The 16122-nt window shown below is 43.2% G+C and overlaps 3 protein-coding genes across 3 annotated transcripts; 2 read left to right on the plus strand and 1 right to left on the minus strand.

Annotated features, from left to right (window-relative positions):
• The first annotated feature begins 2522 nt into the window (after positions 1–2522).
• Positions 2523–3416, plus strand: LOC134196028 (uncharacterized protein K02A2.6-like). Its single transcript, XM_062665110.1, has one exon. The coding sequence runs from the start codon at positions 2523–2525 to the stop codon at positions 3414–3416; it is 894 nt and encodes a 297-aa protein (XP_062521094.1).
• A 1207-nt stretch (positions 3417–4623) lies between these two features.
• Positions 4624–5058, plus strand: LOC134196029 (uncharacterized protein K02A2.6-like). Its single transcript, XM_062665111.1, has one exon. The coding sequence runs from the start codon at positions 4624–4626 to the stop codon at positions 5056–5058; it is 435 nt and encodes a 144-aa protein (XP_062521095.1).
• A 4560-nt stretch (positions 5059–9618) lies between these two features.
• On the minus strand, positions 9619–12158 carry LOC134196031 (fibropellin-1-like). Its single transcript, XM_062665112.1, has 13 exons — positions 12147–12158; positions 11776–12105; positions 11393–11705; positions 11219–11332; positions 11050–11160; positions 10875–10988; positions 10696–10806; positions 10519–10632; positions 10354–10464; positions 10182–10295; positions 10001–10114; positions 9834–9947; positions 9619–9764 (listed from the first exon to the last, which is right to left on the minus strand). Exons 1-13 carry the CDS (start codon positions 12156–12158, stop codon positions 9619–9621), a joined length of 1818 nt encoding a protein of 605 aa, XP_062521096.1.
• Between the last annotated feature and the right edge of the window lie 3964 nt (positions 12159–16122).

Below are 16122 nucleotides of genomic sequence, written 5' to 3' on the forward strand. Positions count from 1 at the left end.
GAATGGTTTAAACCATACCAATTAACCGCCACGCACAGCAAAAGTATGGAGCAAATACGAAAACCAGATTTCGATTAGCTAATTAGATAGGTACAAAAGAAGCAGCACTGATTTTCCGTGAACAAACCACGATTTCATGCACCTACAATGTTTTGAGCTTTCAGAAGATGACAGTATTGATGGAACAAGCATAATGTGACAACCTTCGCTCTCTAGACATTTAGTTCTTTGTGCAACTTCTCTAGGCGTCTGATTGTTTGTGCAGTTATTGAAGTCGTAATGAGCCACTATGGGCGGTTTTAGGCGTGGCATAGGTAACCCCAGAGCCAAAACAAAATTAGATGTGGGAAACATGAACGCTAAAAATGTAGCTACATTAGGCGTTGTCTCTAAATGCTACACTCTTACGTACAACAAAAGAAACAGCTCGCCACCGATTTTCCAGCTCACAACAATCTAGACGTCTGGTTGTTTGTGCAGCTTCTCTAGACATCTGGTTGTTGTCGTAATGGGGGAAAACATGCATGTTTCAAATGTAGATCACGTTGTTTCGAAGTGCTGGAACAAGCCAAATGTTACAAGTCGGGTAGCCTCACGTGCCTGACTGGTTGTTTGTGCAGCTTCTCTAGTCGTCTGGTAGTTGTCGTAATGGGGGAAAACATGCACGTTACAAATGTAGTTGTTTGGAAGTGCTGGAACAAGCCAAATGTTACAAGTCGGAGAGCCTCGACGCTAGGCCGGCTGGCAATCTTCGCCTTACGTGATGAAGGACCACCGATTTTCCAGCTCACAAGAATGTAAAAGTCTCGTTCTTTGTGCAGATTCTCTAGGGGTCTTGTTGTTTGTGCCGCTTCTCTAGCTAGACGTCGCCTACTGTACACTGTACCGTATTTACACAGCTATCCGTCTAACCGCAATTTTGGTTGTTGTAATGAGGTGACCCCAGAGCCAAAACAAAACATCAATGTGGGAAAACATGCACGTGCGCATGTAGATTAAGTAGGTGTCTGTTCGCTCTGACTTTGGATATCGTAACAAAAATGAATAGAGACGCAATAGCGTACTTACGGGTCAGCCGAGCCGCTTCGTCCGACAAACAGACGATGTCATGGACAATGCACGTTCCCCTTCGCAAATTCCCGTCAAGCACCAAATTTCTGTTGAAGACGACACTAGTGATCTTTGCAACAACACCACGGCCGCTCAGCCACGCACACCGAAAATTCAAGCTGGCAGACTGCAGAACTACTGTAGTAGTTTAGAGTTGTCTTGGGGAGGCGCCTTGGGGCGCCTGCGCAGTACGAGAGACCAAGCTTGTTTGGCGGGTTTCGTTGTGTTGTTGAGTTAGAGTGCTAATACACGAGTCTAGATACTACATATTGGCGACGAGGATGGGATTGAAATATTACATCGATGATCGGGAAAGTGGGGCCCTTTGATGGAACTCAAGATGAATGGGAGCACTACGTCGAATGACTAGGGTTTTACTTCACGGCAAACAAGGTGACTGACAAAGACCAACGGAAGGCAGTGTTGTTGAGCGTATGTGGCGCTCAAACGTACAAATTAACTCGTCCGCAACCTTCTCGCGCCGCAGACACCGGATGCAGTCGAATGTGACGACATCGTCAAGAGAGTCCAAGATCACGTGAGACCAAAGCCTTCTGTTATTCTACAACGGTTGAGATTTAACAGTTGTAACAAGAAAGAAGGTGAGTCTGTGGCGGATTTCGTGACGAAATTGCGTCGATTATATATCAACAGACTGTGCCTTTGGGGATACTCTCTCAGACATGCTAAGAGACAGACTGGTGTGCGGGATAAATGAAGAGAAGATTCAGCGGAAACTCTTGCAAAAAGTCAACTTGAAATTTGAGGACGCCCTACAGATTGCCCGAGCGATGGAAACAGCTGCGAAAAATTTGCTAGAAATGCAAAAAGGTGGTCGTACATCAACAACGAATCAAGCACCAGTAGCCGTACATCAGACATCAAGTAGGAGGGACCATACACCAGAAAAGAGTAAGTGTTCTCGTTGTTTGGGTTGGCATCTTCCCAAGCCATGCCGTTTCCAGACAGCAGAGTGTATGAAGTGCAAGAAGCGGGGCCATATCGCGAGAACGTGCCGAAGTCAGTCAAATCAACAAGGAGAATCAAAGACAGCCCACCAAATAACCCAAGATTAGGATTTCCAGGAATCGGGATTTGTTAGAGACGGCAATGAACGCTGTACACGTAGTGGGCGTGGCAATCAAGGTGGAAGTTGTGATTAATCAGCAGAAGGTGGAGATGGAGATAGACACTGGGGCAGCGGTAACGCTGGTGAATGAAGCTACGTTCAAGGCATTATGGTCTAAACGGAAGGCCCGGTTTGTGTAGTCCACAAGTACAATTACGGACATATTCAGGGAAACCACTAACTTGGTGAAACAGATGTGAAAGTGAGATATGGACAGCAAGTAACTTCCCTGCCATTGATCATTGTCAAAGGCAAGGGTCCAAATTTGTTCGGTAGAAACTGAATGCAGACCCTAAAACTGAAATGGGAAGAGATATTCCACCTCCATATCATTGGTAGAACATCACACGAGGAAGGAAGGATTCAACATAAGGAGCTCATCACCAAATACCAAGAAGTATTCAAGGAGGAGATGGGACTACTGGAGGGTGCAACAGCATCGATAGCAATGAGACCAGATACCGCACCCCGGTTTTTCAAGCCTCGACCTGTACCATATGCGTACAAAGAGCTAGTCGAACAGGAGTTGAGACGGTTGGAACGAGACGAAATTATAGAAGCCGTTCGATTATCGGATTGGGCTGCTCCAGTAGTACCGGTTCCAAAAAAGGACGGTTCAATCAGGATATGCGGTGACTTTAGGTTGACGATTAACCAGGCTGCCCCTTGTGAGAAATACCCATTGCCAAAGATCAATGATATATTTGCCTCTTTAGCTGGAGGTCAGTTGTTCACCAAGTTAGATCTGAGCCAAGCGTATCAGCAGGTGGCACTTGATGAGACGTCGCAGAATTACGTAGTCATAAATACTCACTTGGGGTTGTTCAAGTACAAACGCCTACCTTTTGGGGTGGCCTCGGATCCAGCCATTTTTCAAAGGGTAATGGACATTCTCCTTCAGGACATCCCCATGACAGTGGTCTATTTAGACGATATTCTAGTGACAGGACGTTGTCTGGAGGAACACTTGCAGAACCTAGAAATGGTACTACAACGCCTAGCCAACTCGGGATTGCGACTAAAGCTGGCTAAATGCGCGGTTTTACAGAAAGAAATCAGTTATTTAGGCCATACTATCAACAGCCAGGGGCTAGCACCAGACAAGAAGAAAGGAATGGCGATTCAAGCTGCACCTGAACCCAAAATGTTACGGAATAACGATCCTTCTTGGGTATAATTAATTACTATGGCCGGTTTTTACCGAAGCTGGCTTCAAGGCTGGCTCCACCGTATCAACTGTTGCGCCAGAACGTACGTCGGCAGTGGAAAAAAGATGAGCATAAGGAAGCGTTCAGACAAGCGAAGGAGGCTCTTCAGTCTAGTCAAGTGATGATACGTTTTGACCCAAGGAAGGAAGTCATCTTAGCCTGTGATGCCTCACCGTACGGGGTAGGAGCCGTGCTTTCACACAGGCTACACGACGGTACCGAGCGACCAATCGCTTTCGCATCTAGCAGCTTGGCTGAAGCAGAAAGGAGATATGCGTAGATAGACCGCGATGCACTCGCATTGCTGTTCGGAGTGAAGAAGTTCCACCAATACTTGAGTGGAAGAGCATTTACAATCCTTACCTATCACAAGCCGTTGGTCTCGTTGTTAGGAGAGAATAAGGGCGTGCAGTTGATGGCATCAGGTCGCATGCAACGTTGGGCAATAATGTTGTCTGGCTATCATTATAAACTACGTTATCGACCAGGGACGACAAATGCCAACGCCAATGCACTCAGTCGGTTACCTTTGTCTGTTAAACCAGAAGTGACAAAGGATCCTAGTGAATCGGTGCTATTACTGCACATCTTGGAAACGACCCCTGCCGGACCGATAACAACTGTACAACTTCGGCAATATACAGACAGAGATGGACAACTGACAACTGTCGGGTATTATGTGTTGAGTGGATGGCCGAGAGAAGTAGACTCCGAGCTCCGACATTACTGGAATCGCCGGTACGAGCTAAGTGTCTTTGGTGGTTGTGTACTGTGGGGGTCGCGAGTTATTATACCGCAGAAGGCGTGGCCGATGGTGCTGGAGGAATTACATGTGGTTCATCCGGGGGTTTCTAGAATGAAAAGTCTAGCAAGAAGTTACATTTGGTGGCCGGGATTGGATGCTGATATAGAGAAGATAGCAAAATCTTGCGGGACATGCCAAGAGCATCAGTGATCACCACCAAAAGCGCCTCTTCACCCTTGGGCACAGCCAGAACGTGCGTGGTCAAGATTACATATCGACTTTGCTGAGCCATTCTTGGGGCAGTGGTTCTTGATACTGTCACTGATGCGTACTCTAAATGGTTGGAAGTGAAACCACTGAGTTCCCCCACAACTGGACCTACCATTCGGGTGCTACAGTCTATTTTTGCGACCCACAGACTACCGAAAATCATGGTCAGTGATAATGACTCGGCCTTTACGAGTCAAGAATTTGGGAACTTCATGAAGGGCAAGGAAGTTGTGCATATTACAACTGCACCCTACCACCCGTCCTCTAATGGGCTGGCCGAGAGGGCGGCTCAAACATTCAAGGCAGCCATGAAGCGAATGAAAAACGAACAGGGAACACTGGAAACGAAGCTGGATGAATTTCTATTTCGGTACAGAATCACACCACACGCGACAACAGGAGAGGTGCCAGCTGTGATTTTGATGGGACGGAGACCAAGAAGCTGCCTGGACTTACTACATCCGGACCTGGCGAGAAAGACAAGGGAAGCACAAGAGCAACAAAGGAAGGATCATGACAAATCTTGCAGTTACCGGAATCTGGAGACGGGGCAAACAGTGCTTGTTCGTAACTTTGGCAGGGACAGGATTGGTTAGCAGGCGTGGTTGAGAGTCAAACGGGACCCTTATCTTTCAGAATGAGGTTAGAGGACGGACGGTTAGTCAAGCAACACATGGATCACGTTCGACAGAGAACGACCGAGACTAAAAGTCCAGAGGGACAAGCAATGATGGAGGACAGTCCCAACATTGGGTTAGACCAACAGCAAGGAGAAGAGAGCACAAGATTGTCAACAGCAACAAACGCTCCGGATGTCACCGAACATCAGCAAACAGAACAAGCAGAGACCGAGGCTGATCAGCAATTGGAAATGAGAGCTGCCGACGTTCCGCCTGTCTTCCGGTGTTCCGCACGGATCTCGAGACCTCCAGAAAGACTGGATCTGTAGTGTAGTAATGTGGGAACTTAGAAAATTTAGAGGAAAGAGATGTAGTAGTTTAGGGTTGTTTTGGGGAGGCGTCTTGGGGCGCCTGCGCAGTACGAGAGACTAAGCTTGTTTGGCGGGTTTCGTTGTGTTGTTGAGTTAGAGTGCTAATACACGAGTCTAGATACTACAACCACTATGCACAAACACTGTGGAACAAGGACACTGTTAGAAGTCAGGTACAGCAACACACCCTCGCTCCTGGTTGTTGCTGGGGAAACATACACGTGCAAATGTAAACTATAGGCGTTGTTTCTATGTGCTAAGCCCTTAAAGCCAAGGACTAAACACTATGTACAGGACGGACGCCCGATGGCCGAATTCTCGTTAGCAGCTACCAAAGAAAGAGAGGTGGAGCCTCATGATGACATCACGTTCGTCTATTGGTCGGTACAGTAATGACACCACTTCTCGTCTATTGGTCGGAATAGCTCATTTGCATCTGTGCTAACCAACTATATATACGGTCGGTCGGTCGGTCGTCCGGTCATCGAACGACTACTATACTCGAGCCCGAAAATCCGGGCCTCGGGTAATGAATGACGTTGCGGGACGAATATTAAGTTATAATTATTACCCGAGGCCCGGATTTTCGGGCTCGAATATAGTAGTCGTTCGATGACCGGACGATCGACCGACCGACCATATATATAGTTGGTTAGCACAGATGCAAATGAGCTATTCCGACCGATAGACGAGAAGTGGTGTCATTACCGACCAATAGACGAACGTGATGTCATCATGAGGCTCCACCTCTCTTTCTTTGGTAGCTGCTAACGAGAATTCGGCCACCGGGCGTCCGTCCTGTACATGGTGTTTAGTCCTTTGCTCTAAGGGTTTAGCACATAGAAACAACGCCTATAGTTTACATTTGTACGTGTATGTTTCGCCAACAACAACCAGGAGCGAGGGTGTCTAGCTGTACATGACTTCTAACATTTTGTTTGTTCCACAGTGTTTCTGCATAGTGGTTCTGCAGTCTGCCAGCTTGAATTTCCATGTGCGTGGCTGAGCGGCCGTGGTGTTGCTGCAAAGATCACTAGTGTCGTCTTCAACAGAAATTTGGCGCTTGACTGGGATTTGCGAAGGGGAGCGTGCATTGTCCATGACAGCGTCTGTTTGTCGGACGAAGTAACTCGGCTGACCTGTAAGTACGCTAGTGCGTCTCTATTCATTTTTGTATTAGGTATCCAAAGTCAGAGCCTAATAATAATCTACATGTGCACGTGCATGTTTTCCCACATTGATGTTTTGTTTTGGCTCTGGGGTCACCTCATTACAACCAAAATTGCAGTTAGACGGATACCTGTGTAAATACGGTACAGTGCACAGTAGGCGACGTCTAGCTAGAGAAGCGGCACAAACAACAAGACACCTAGAGAAGCTGCGCAATGTCATAAGATTTTGTCATAGCGCGACTAATTTACCTTCAAGGTGCATACCGGCTGAGGGTTTGCACTTATAATGCTTCTTCATTGAGTTAGCAGTATGTAGAGTATTAGCTATGGAAAGGGATGTTAGGATGGTCGGCATCCGGGACACGTTAGTCATCTGACTAAACGCCGGTACACTGTAGCCGTAGAATACGTGACTACTAGCAGTTGTGTTGAGTTCTATTAGACTGCATAGTCAAATACAGTATCTAAACGATACAGTGACTATGTGATGTACTCGCCTTGTTCACAATAGGCACCTGTGTATCCACGAGGACATTCACATGAGTATCTGTTTACTCCATCACTGCACGTGGCATTTCATTGCTCTGACACGGGTTGGAAGCACAGTCATCGATATTTATTTCACAATTTGTGCCCGTGTGTCCTTGATTGCAGGTACATTTGTAGAGATCAACTTGATGTGTACACATGCCATTCTGACAAGGACTAGACAAACATTCGTTGACATCTAGTAATCACAAGTTAACTAGTTGTACGGTATCCGTAGGCGCCTCACGTTCGTGAGTAACACGTCCAACGAAGTTTTCAGACCATCTACTGAAACGCCGAGTCCTAGCTAGACAATGTTGCAGACCTGCCAACCTAGCAGTGTCAAAATGCGTGAGTTTGCAGAAAAAATGCGGGGAATGGGAAGTTTAAATTTTTGGGACACGCCTACAATAACATTAATATTAATAAATTTATATTGTAATAAGTGTTAAATCTAATATATAAAGCTCAAACTCTGTGTGTGTGTGTGTGTGTGTGTGTGTGTGTGTGTGTGTGTGTGTGTGGTGTTCGCGTTTGGTGGCCACGTCTTTTGTCCGTTCGCAACCGAAATCGGCACGCACACTCGGCACGCACAGCAGAAGGTTTACGTAAAAAATTAAAAAAATTATGCACTGGGTCCCCTCTCGAGGGATCGACCCCCGCGTAAAATTTCTCGACAACGCAAACGCTACACATTCCAGTTCATTCGAACACACGCCCACACCAGTCCTGTGTAGACTGTATGCATCGTCGTCCTTCGCAAAGCTTCGAGCAATCGAATATCTCTTGCCGACGAAACTTACTCTTGTAGCGCTTTCGTTTCTCTCCAAATTCTGATTGCATTTGCACCAAATCCAACCTACACGTTTTCTACAGCAAGCGCTACACGGGGAGTGTGTCGATTTCTATCGAAACAAGCGCGAAGAGCAAGATTCGAATTCATTCAGCACATCCGGGACCTCGCAACAAACATTGCACGTGACGTGCCACAGACCTATCTTTACACTACGGTATCTTGCCCGTACGAAGGACGGGCCATGGATCCTAGTAATATATATAAAAATAATATCTAATCATCAAAATTTAAGTATTTGCATGCCCGGTTGGAGTAGAAACCATTAATTAATTTAATTATAGTGCAACAAATGTATAACGGATTGATTAATGTGCCTATTTAGCGACACACAGCATCAACACCAATTACTAAACATAATAGTTAATTAATTAAACACAGAACTTGTACTGTACGTACTACTGCCTGTTATAAAAATCTAAGAACAAAGTACATGCACGTTCTCGTGGCTAGTTGGGATGTTCTGGATTCTATTTTCTTGTGGCCTTCTTCAATCGCTTTTCCAGCAATACATATGGTAATCAGGTAGCTAGCCCCTCCCCTTTTCCACTTCTGACCGACTCCTCCTTCTATGTCGGTATTTTGACCAAGTATGTTATGAAAGAGCCGGATGAAGAGGGGGACTGCACATAGAAATTGATATTGGGAGATCAAGTATGTGCGTACACATGCATGTACTAAAACTGTAGGGTACAGTTACACAGAACAAACACGCCCATTATTTTAGTCACACCCACCAATGGTCAGAATGCGGGAGATTTGATGCCAAATGCGGGTAGGAGGGAGAAGGGTCCCAAGTGTGGGAGTCTCCCGCTCAATGCGGGAGAGTTGGCAGCTCTGATGTTAAAGCCCTAGCTGTCATGGAAGTAAACATGCAAACTTCGTAGTAGTTTAGATTACGTATATAGGCCTGGTATAGGTAGTCGTCGTTTTGCGATCGTGATCAAGACAATTGAAATGTACAGTCTAGATATGCACTCAGTTCCGTTGTAACGACAGTGGTATGGTATTTACTGACATAGAAATTGATATCAGCAAACATTGACTATCAACAGTGTTAGATGCAGCACAGTGTAGTAAAGGATTGATCATACTGAAAGTATGGGACGTGTGAATAGTTGACTATAGGTGGCATTCAACTCCTGAAGGTGTTTCTTGGTTGTCAAGTACACACAGTCCCTAGCTACAATACAAAAGGATGGAGCGACGAAACTTCATGAAGTATTTTCTTCACCGTTTGGTCAGTTGTACGAATCGTTCCTAGACTCATCTGTAGTCGGACACGGAAATGATTTTTTAAGGTAGGTCCTATCATGAAACGTTGTCATGGGGAGGAGAAATTTGAGATTTGTGTGTACACACACACACACACACACACACACACACACACACACACACACACACACACACACACACACACACACACACACACACACACACACACACACACACACACACACACACACACACACACACACACACACACACACACACACACACATACGCACACCAAAAGCTCAATAAAGAGCCATATAGGACCACGCCCATTTCTGTTGTGCAACCCGCATTGGAAACCTCGCTATGCTCGGCAATAAATGGATAATGATAAAAGTTATTGTAAAGTCGTAATACACTTATTCTTACCAACATCACATCGCTTTCCTGTGTATCCAGGAGGACAGTTGCAGTGATGGTCAGCAATGAGATCACTACAATAACCACCATTGAGACACTGCACTCTGACACAATCATCAATATCTATTGACAATCATTAATGTTCTATTATCAATAAAACTATTTTTAAAATTTAATTAAAGTGTGTTTTACTTGTTTGACATAAAGTGTCTGTGAATCCAGTTGGACACAAACATTTGAACTGCCCAATGTTGTCTTGACAAGTGGCATTATTTTGACATGGGATGGATGCACACTCATCAACATCTAAACACCTTTTTTAGTAAAGTATAATAAAGTCGATCAATACGTGGGCTTACTCGTTGTACAGTGACTGTCTGTGTATCCTGTTTGGCAGTTGCATTGATAACTGTTCACCAGGTCAAGACAGCTGCCTCCATTTTGACATGGGTTGCTCTGACATTCGTTGATATCTAAAACAATCAAATACATCATGTTGGTGCCCGTATAATTTTGACAATGTCAATGTTTGGGTGATACTTATGTCACAATGCTTGTCAGTGTATCCTTCTGTGCATTGACATTGATATCCATTGATCATATCCACACAAGTTCCGCTGTGCTGACATGGATTGGAAAAACACTCAAAGATCCCTAAACATTTTGTTCTATTTGTATTGTATGGTCAAGTTGCATTACCAGCCTTTTCTACCTGTTTCGCATTTTGTTCCCATGTATCCAGCTGTACAGTCACATACGAAGAACCCGATTTGATCTCGGCATGCCCCGTTTACACAATCATGTCGATTGCACTCATTAATTTCTATTAATAAAAACTAAACAATAACTTGTTTAGTTGTGCTGGCTTGTTCCTGACCTGTTGCACAGTTGACTCCTGTGTATCCCACATCACACGAGCAAGAGTATGAGTCGATGTGATTTGAGCATGTACCACCATGTAGACACGGACTCGACAAACATTCATCAATTTCTACCAAATTGAGTTACTCAAAGTTTATCTTATGGTGTTTAGTAGTTGAATTCTTGACCTAACCTGTTGGACAGTTGACTCCTGTGTATCCTGGTCTACAATTGCAACGATAGGAAGCAACATAATCCATACAGGTACCTTGCACACATGGACTGGACAAACATTCATTAATCTCTATGAAGATTAGAAGAAGATTTATGAATGCATTTCAAAACTGCTAGCATTCAAGTTCCAGTTTGTACCTGTTTCACAGTGTATGCCTGTATAGCCATCCTTACAGTCACACTGGTAGCTGAGAGTGCCATCATTGCATTGGCCCCCATTTTGGCAAGGATAAGATGCACAGTTGTCTATATCTATGAGCACACATGTACATGAGGCAACTTAGTTTCAATTCAAATTTGGTGAGAATTTTACGTGTTTCACAGTTTGTTCCTGTGTAATCACGATGGCATGTGCATTTGTACGAGCTGGTTAAGTCTTGACATGTGCCATTGTTCTCACATGGGAAAGGTAAACAAAAAAATGCTAATTACAAGATACAACATTCATATGTTATGTGGTGGAAATGTATCTACTTATATACCTGTCTCACAGTGACCTCCAGTGTAGTAGTTGGGACACTGACAACTGTACCTTTGTAGATCATCACGACATGTAGCTCCATTTTGACAAGGAGTCGATTCACACTCATTAATCTCTGCACAATACGAGTCATAGAACAAGTGTGATCTTGTATTGTGTGGTGACCCTTTCTTACCGGTTGAACAGTTTCTGTCTGAGTTCTCATAACCTGCAAGGCATATCCTTTGTCCTGTTGTTGTGTTGCATGTGTAATGGGCTGGTGGGATTGCTGTGTCTTGAGCCACACAGTATTCACCACAATCGTTGTCATACCAGTTTTTGTCACAGAACAACTGCCACTCTACTGTCAATTTTATTGGATGACTTGCACGTGAACCAGTAAAGTCTGATGTCTGATTTATCAAACTGGAAGCCGCTGATATATCGATTATGTCTATTAGTTTTTGTGATAGGTTATCGATCACCTCTACTTGAATATAATGTTGATCCTGTAATGAAAGTTAGAGTTGGATTGTTGATGCTAGCAAGTACATACATTGGATGTGACATATCTATTACCAGAGCTGATGCGTTGAAGCTAAAGTTGAAAGTTCCATTACTGTCAGTAAATATAACTAGAGAGTTTCCTGGTTGTATAATTGGATTGTAGAATCCTGTTTCAATTGTTTGTAAGCAGCTTCCACTTGGAAATGATCCACTTCCACTTCCACTTCCGCTTTCACTTCCACTTGATGTTCCTCCTTTGTAACATATCTTAAACTTTGGACGACACACACGACGGCAACCTGGAGCCACCTGACCATCGCAACAGTCAGCGTTGAAATCTCTGAAGTGAAATGGACTGCTGAGCTGTTTGAATTTTACTTGCAGTCGACCGTCCCCTCTGACCTAAAAACAATTAACAATTATTTAGAGAGAATTAAATGCACTTTACTGGTCATGCTAGTAAAGTACCATAATAAGTACGTCACAAAACAAGAGCATGAAGAACAGACTCGTGGCAGCTACCATGTTGTTTGCTGTGGCTAAAACAAACAAATACATATACACCTACATCTAGACACCTACTGCATGTGATGTAAAAGCATATTATTTAGAGAAAGCAAACCTCAAGTTCTACAATCTACGTATTCAACAACGCGTACTCCACATCACAGCTGCCTTGAAAATAACTGGATGTACAGCACATGTTCTAGAACCACGTGAGGTAATTAACTCTACTCATGCATCCTCCCCCTTTCTCTGCATAACTTAAAAAAAACGGCGAGATGGACAAAGAAGTTTATAATTGCTGGACAACCCATTACAGTGCACAGAAAGATTTTAAATTGGCAAGTCTTGAATTAATTAAGATTTCCATGAACAAAACTTCATGCAGCCACACCCATACCAACAGACTAGAGGAATGTTGAAACACTAAATTTTTAGAATAGAGTACATGCAACACTACCATGAAAAGTACATTTCCAACCCGTCAAGACGTCATTTATCCAATAATAGAAACAGTACAATACAACAAATATTTCTAATTTCCCTAAAATTGCCTATATACCTAAAATCTCAACATAACAGGTAAACTACATGTAAATCCAAATCTGATCATTTATTCACCAAATTTAAAAATGTAACATGTATACACAAAACAACAGCAATAACAACAACAACAATAATACAACGTCATGCTTCAAGCAAAAACTAGTATGCAAGAAGTGAGTGTTACTTACCATACTGTGAAATTGCAACTCTAGCTACCAGCCAACTAAACAAGTTGTACATGTATACAGAAACTGTACTGAAAGAATTCACCCAGAAAAGTAGCAAGTGCAGTAGAAACTTCAACAGACATCCTAAACAATAAATAATTAAATATATAAATAAATAAACAAATAAATAAATAATGGAGCAAATTTAATTGTACATAAAAAATAAACAACTTGTAACTAAACTAAATGCAATGAATACATCTCACAATTAATTGATCCTAAAATATGTCTAAACAAACAAGTAAACTTTATTGCTAGATCTTTGGTGGTGGTGGTGGTGGTGGTGGTGGTGGTGGTGGTGGTGGTGGTGGTGATGGTGGTGGTGGTGTGTGTGTGTGTGTGTGCACTACAACTCACCTGTAGTACAAGCGTTTTGTGAATTTGTCCATCCTGGAAGGCAACTCTTTGCTTCATTTGATAAACAGTCATGGCTAGTGACCACTGACATTATCCACAGGTTTACAAAATATAGAACAATCCTCAAGTTAGAAATGATCATTACATCTCACTTGCCACTTAATATCAAGACTTTTTGATTTAGTGAAATCTTCCAAAATTATTAGTGAACCAAAATTTCCATAGCTGGTGCTACTATCCTCATACTCAAATGACACTATCAATGCAGGAGGACTTGTGTAATTGTTCGACACATTAACTTCCAGATTCAATCCACCCTAGCATGATCAACATGTCATTACATTGCAAGGTCATCCTACATTCAACTGAAGATGTCAAAACTCACTTACTGGCCAGGAACCTTTAAAAATAAACAAATGAGGTTCCTTACGCCATTTCCCAATGTTTGATTTAATGTAACGTATATGGTAAAAAGCACTGCAGGTACTGGATCAGGTGCAGTGAGAAGCACTCCAGTTGTCTGACAAATTAGAAAGAGTTCAGTTGTATAATGCCAAGTCGATAACACACTTCAAAATTGTTGTCACACGCCTGGGTAGTGATGCAAGGACTTGCAGCAACAAGAGAGTGACAGCAATCTCCATTGCTATGTTTTAGAGTAAAATCCAAATAATAGTCAAAATAAATCTCCACGTTACCGTCAGCAGCTTCCTACAGCACAAATTTTTAGTAGAGTACGTAGTGAAAACATTAAATTTGCATCAGAGCATTAGAACGCCATGCAGTACCATACAGATCTAATTACTTTGCCCCACACTTACCAAACGTGTCCAACAGAACACTAAAACTAGTCATATATATAATATATAAAGTTCAAATTGTCTGTGTGTGTGTGTGTGTGTGTGTGTGTGTGTGTGTGTGTGTGTGTGTGTATGTTCGCGTTTGGCGGCCACGTCTTTTGTCCGTTCGCAACCGAAATCGGCACGCACACTCGGCACGCACAGAGGAAGGTTTGCGTAAAAATAAAAGAAATAATACACCGGTCCCCTTTCGAGGGATCAACCCACGCGTAAAATTTCTCGACGACGCAAACGCTACACATTGCAGTTCATTCAAACACACGCCCGCGCCGGTCCCGTGTAGACCCTACGCATCGCCGTCCTTCGCAAAGATTCGAGCAATCGAATATCTCTTGCCGACGAAACTCACTCTTCTAGCGCTTGCGTTTCTCTCCAAATTCTGATTGCATTTGCACCGAATCCAACCTACACGTTTTCTGCAGCAAGCGCTACACGGGGAGTGTGTCGATTTCTATCGAAACAAGCGCGAAGAGCAAGATTCGAATTCATTCAGCATATCCGGGACCTCGCAACAAAAATTGCACGTGACGTGTCCACAGACCTATCTTTACACTACAGTATCTTGCCCGTACGAAGGACGGGCCATGGATCCTAGTATATATATATATATATATATATATATATATATATATATAACAGCAACATTCTCAGTCAAACAATCAACTAAAGAGCATCCGGCCCTGGAACCTCCCATCTGATCAGATTTCACCGTGGGAGTTACTATTTAATTGTCTACATTTCCATATTCAATCTACAATCTAAAACCTTCAATGTCATCAGCGTTAAAAATGTGTTTACTAATTAATTAATGGCCAATGTCATTTGATATCAATCATTCTTTCAATGGTAAGCACTACTGTACAGTCATATAGACTACTCTTGTGCTTTAGCCTCTAGATGTCGATATATACAGTAGACTCACTAGCAATCAATAATTTAATAATTACGTACATTGTGTTTACCTTCTTTAACAGATAGAGATATATAGCTAGAAGTGAATGATAGGAACGTGCCCACCAGCGCCAGAAACTTACAATTATAATATGCATGTCACGTGCACATGCACGCATTGCCCGCGATAGCAGCAACAGCAGCAATTAAAAGAAACTAACAACCACAGCAGTACAAATATACATATTATACAGCTGAGATAACAAATTACGACGACTAAAATCAACTGAACACTAAATAATGAGTTGATATCCGGGCTTCAACACTTGAACCAACATAGCCAGGTAATGAGAACACACGGGTATTACAATTAAAATGGTTTCCCGTCTTTTACGTCCTTCGGCTATCGTTCGCCGCCTTTACGGCCGCTGAAACAGACGATGTTAACTCAAAATCTTCTAGAAGTATTTTAGAGGTATAGGATCTGCTCGATATCTTACTAAAATCTAACCTCGGCCCCAGACTCATGTAAGCCTGGCAGAGTGTCATACGGGAACCGGACACTTCATGAGTCTGGGACGAGGCTACTACAATCGACGTTTGAGTGACGAAATTTTCTTTGTTTTTAGTTGCCGATTTACTTTACAGAAGAGGTCAAATACTTAGAATATAAGGCGCCTGAAAGAACAGAATTGGAGGAATACATTGCGCGAGTGAGAAGGAAAGTATAGAGGTTTGGAGAAAACGTGGAGGTGGGGCATGTTCTCGCAGTCCCAGACCTACGCGCTGAAGCAGACAGACGGACAGACAGACAGGCAGACAGACAGACAAATGGACGATAAACAGACACAGACAGATAGGCTAGATGATAACAGACAAGTAGTTGGACAGACCAACTGACAGACCAACTGACTGATTGACTGATTGACTGCATCACATTATCTTGTGTCTTGTGCAACAGTGAGTACTGTAACATACTAACGTGCATGTGTTGTTTTGTTGAATAGGAACGTTTCGTATCAATGAAGAAGAGT

The sequence above is a fragment of the Corticium candelabrum genome, chromosome 20, assembly GCF_963422355.1.
Source record: "Corticium candelabrum chromosome 20, ooCorCand1.1, whole genome shotgun sequence".
In the NCBI taxonomy this organism is placed as follows: domain Eukaryota; kingdom Metazoa; phylum Porifera; class Homoscleromorpha; order Homosclerophorida; family Plakinidae; genus Corticium; species Corticium candelabrum.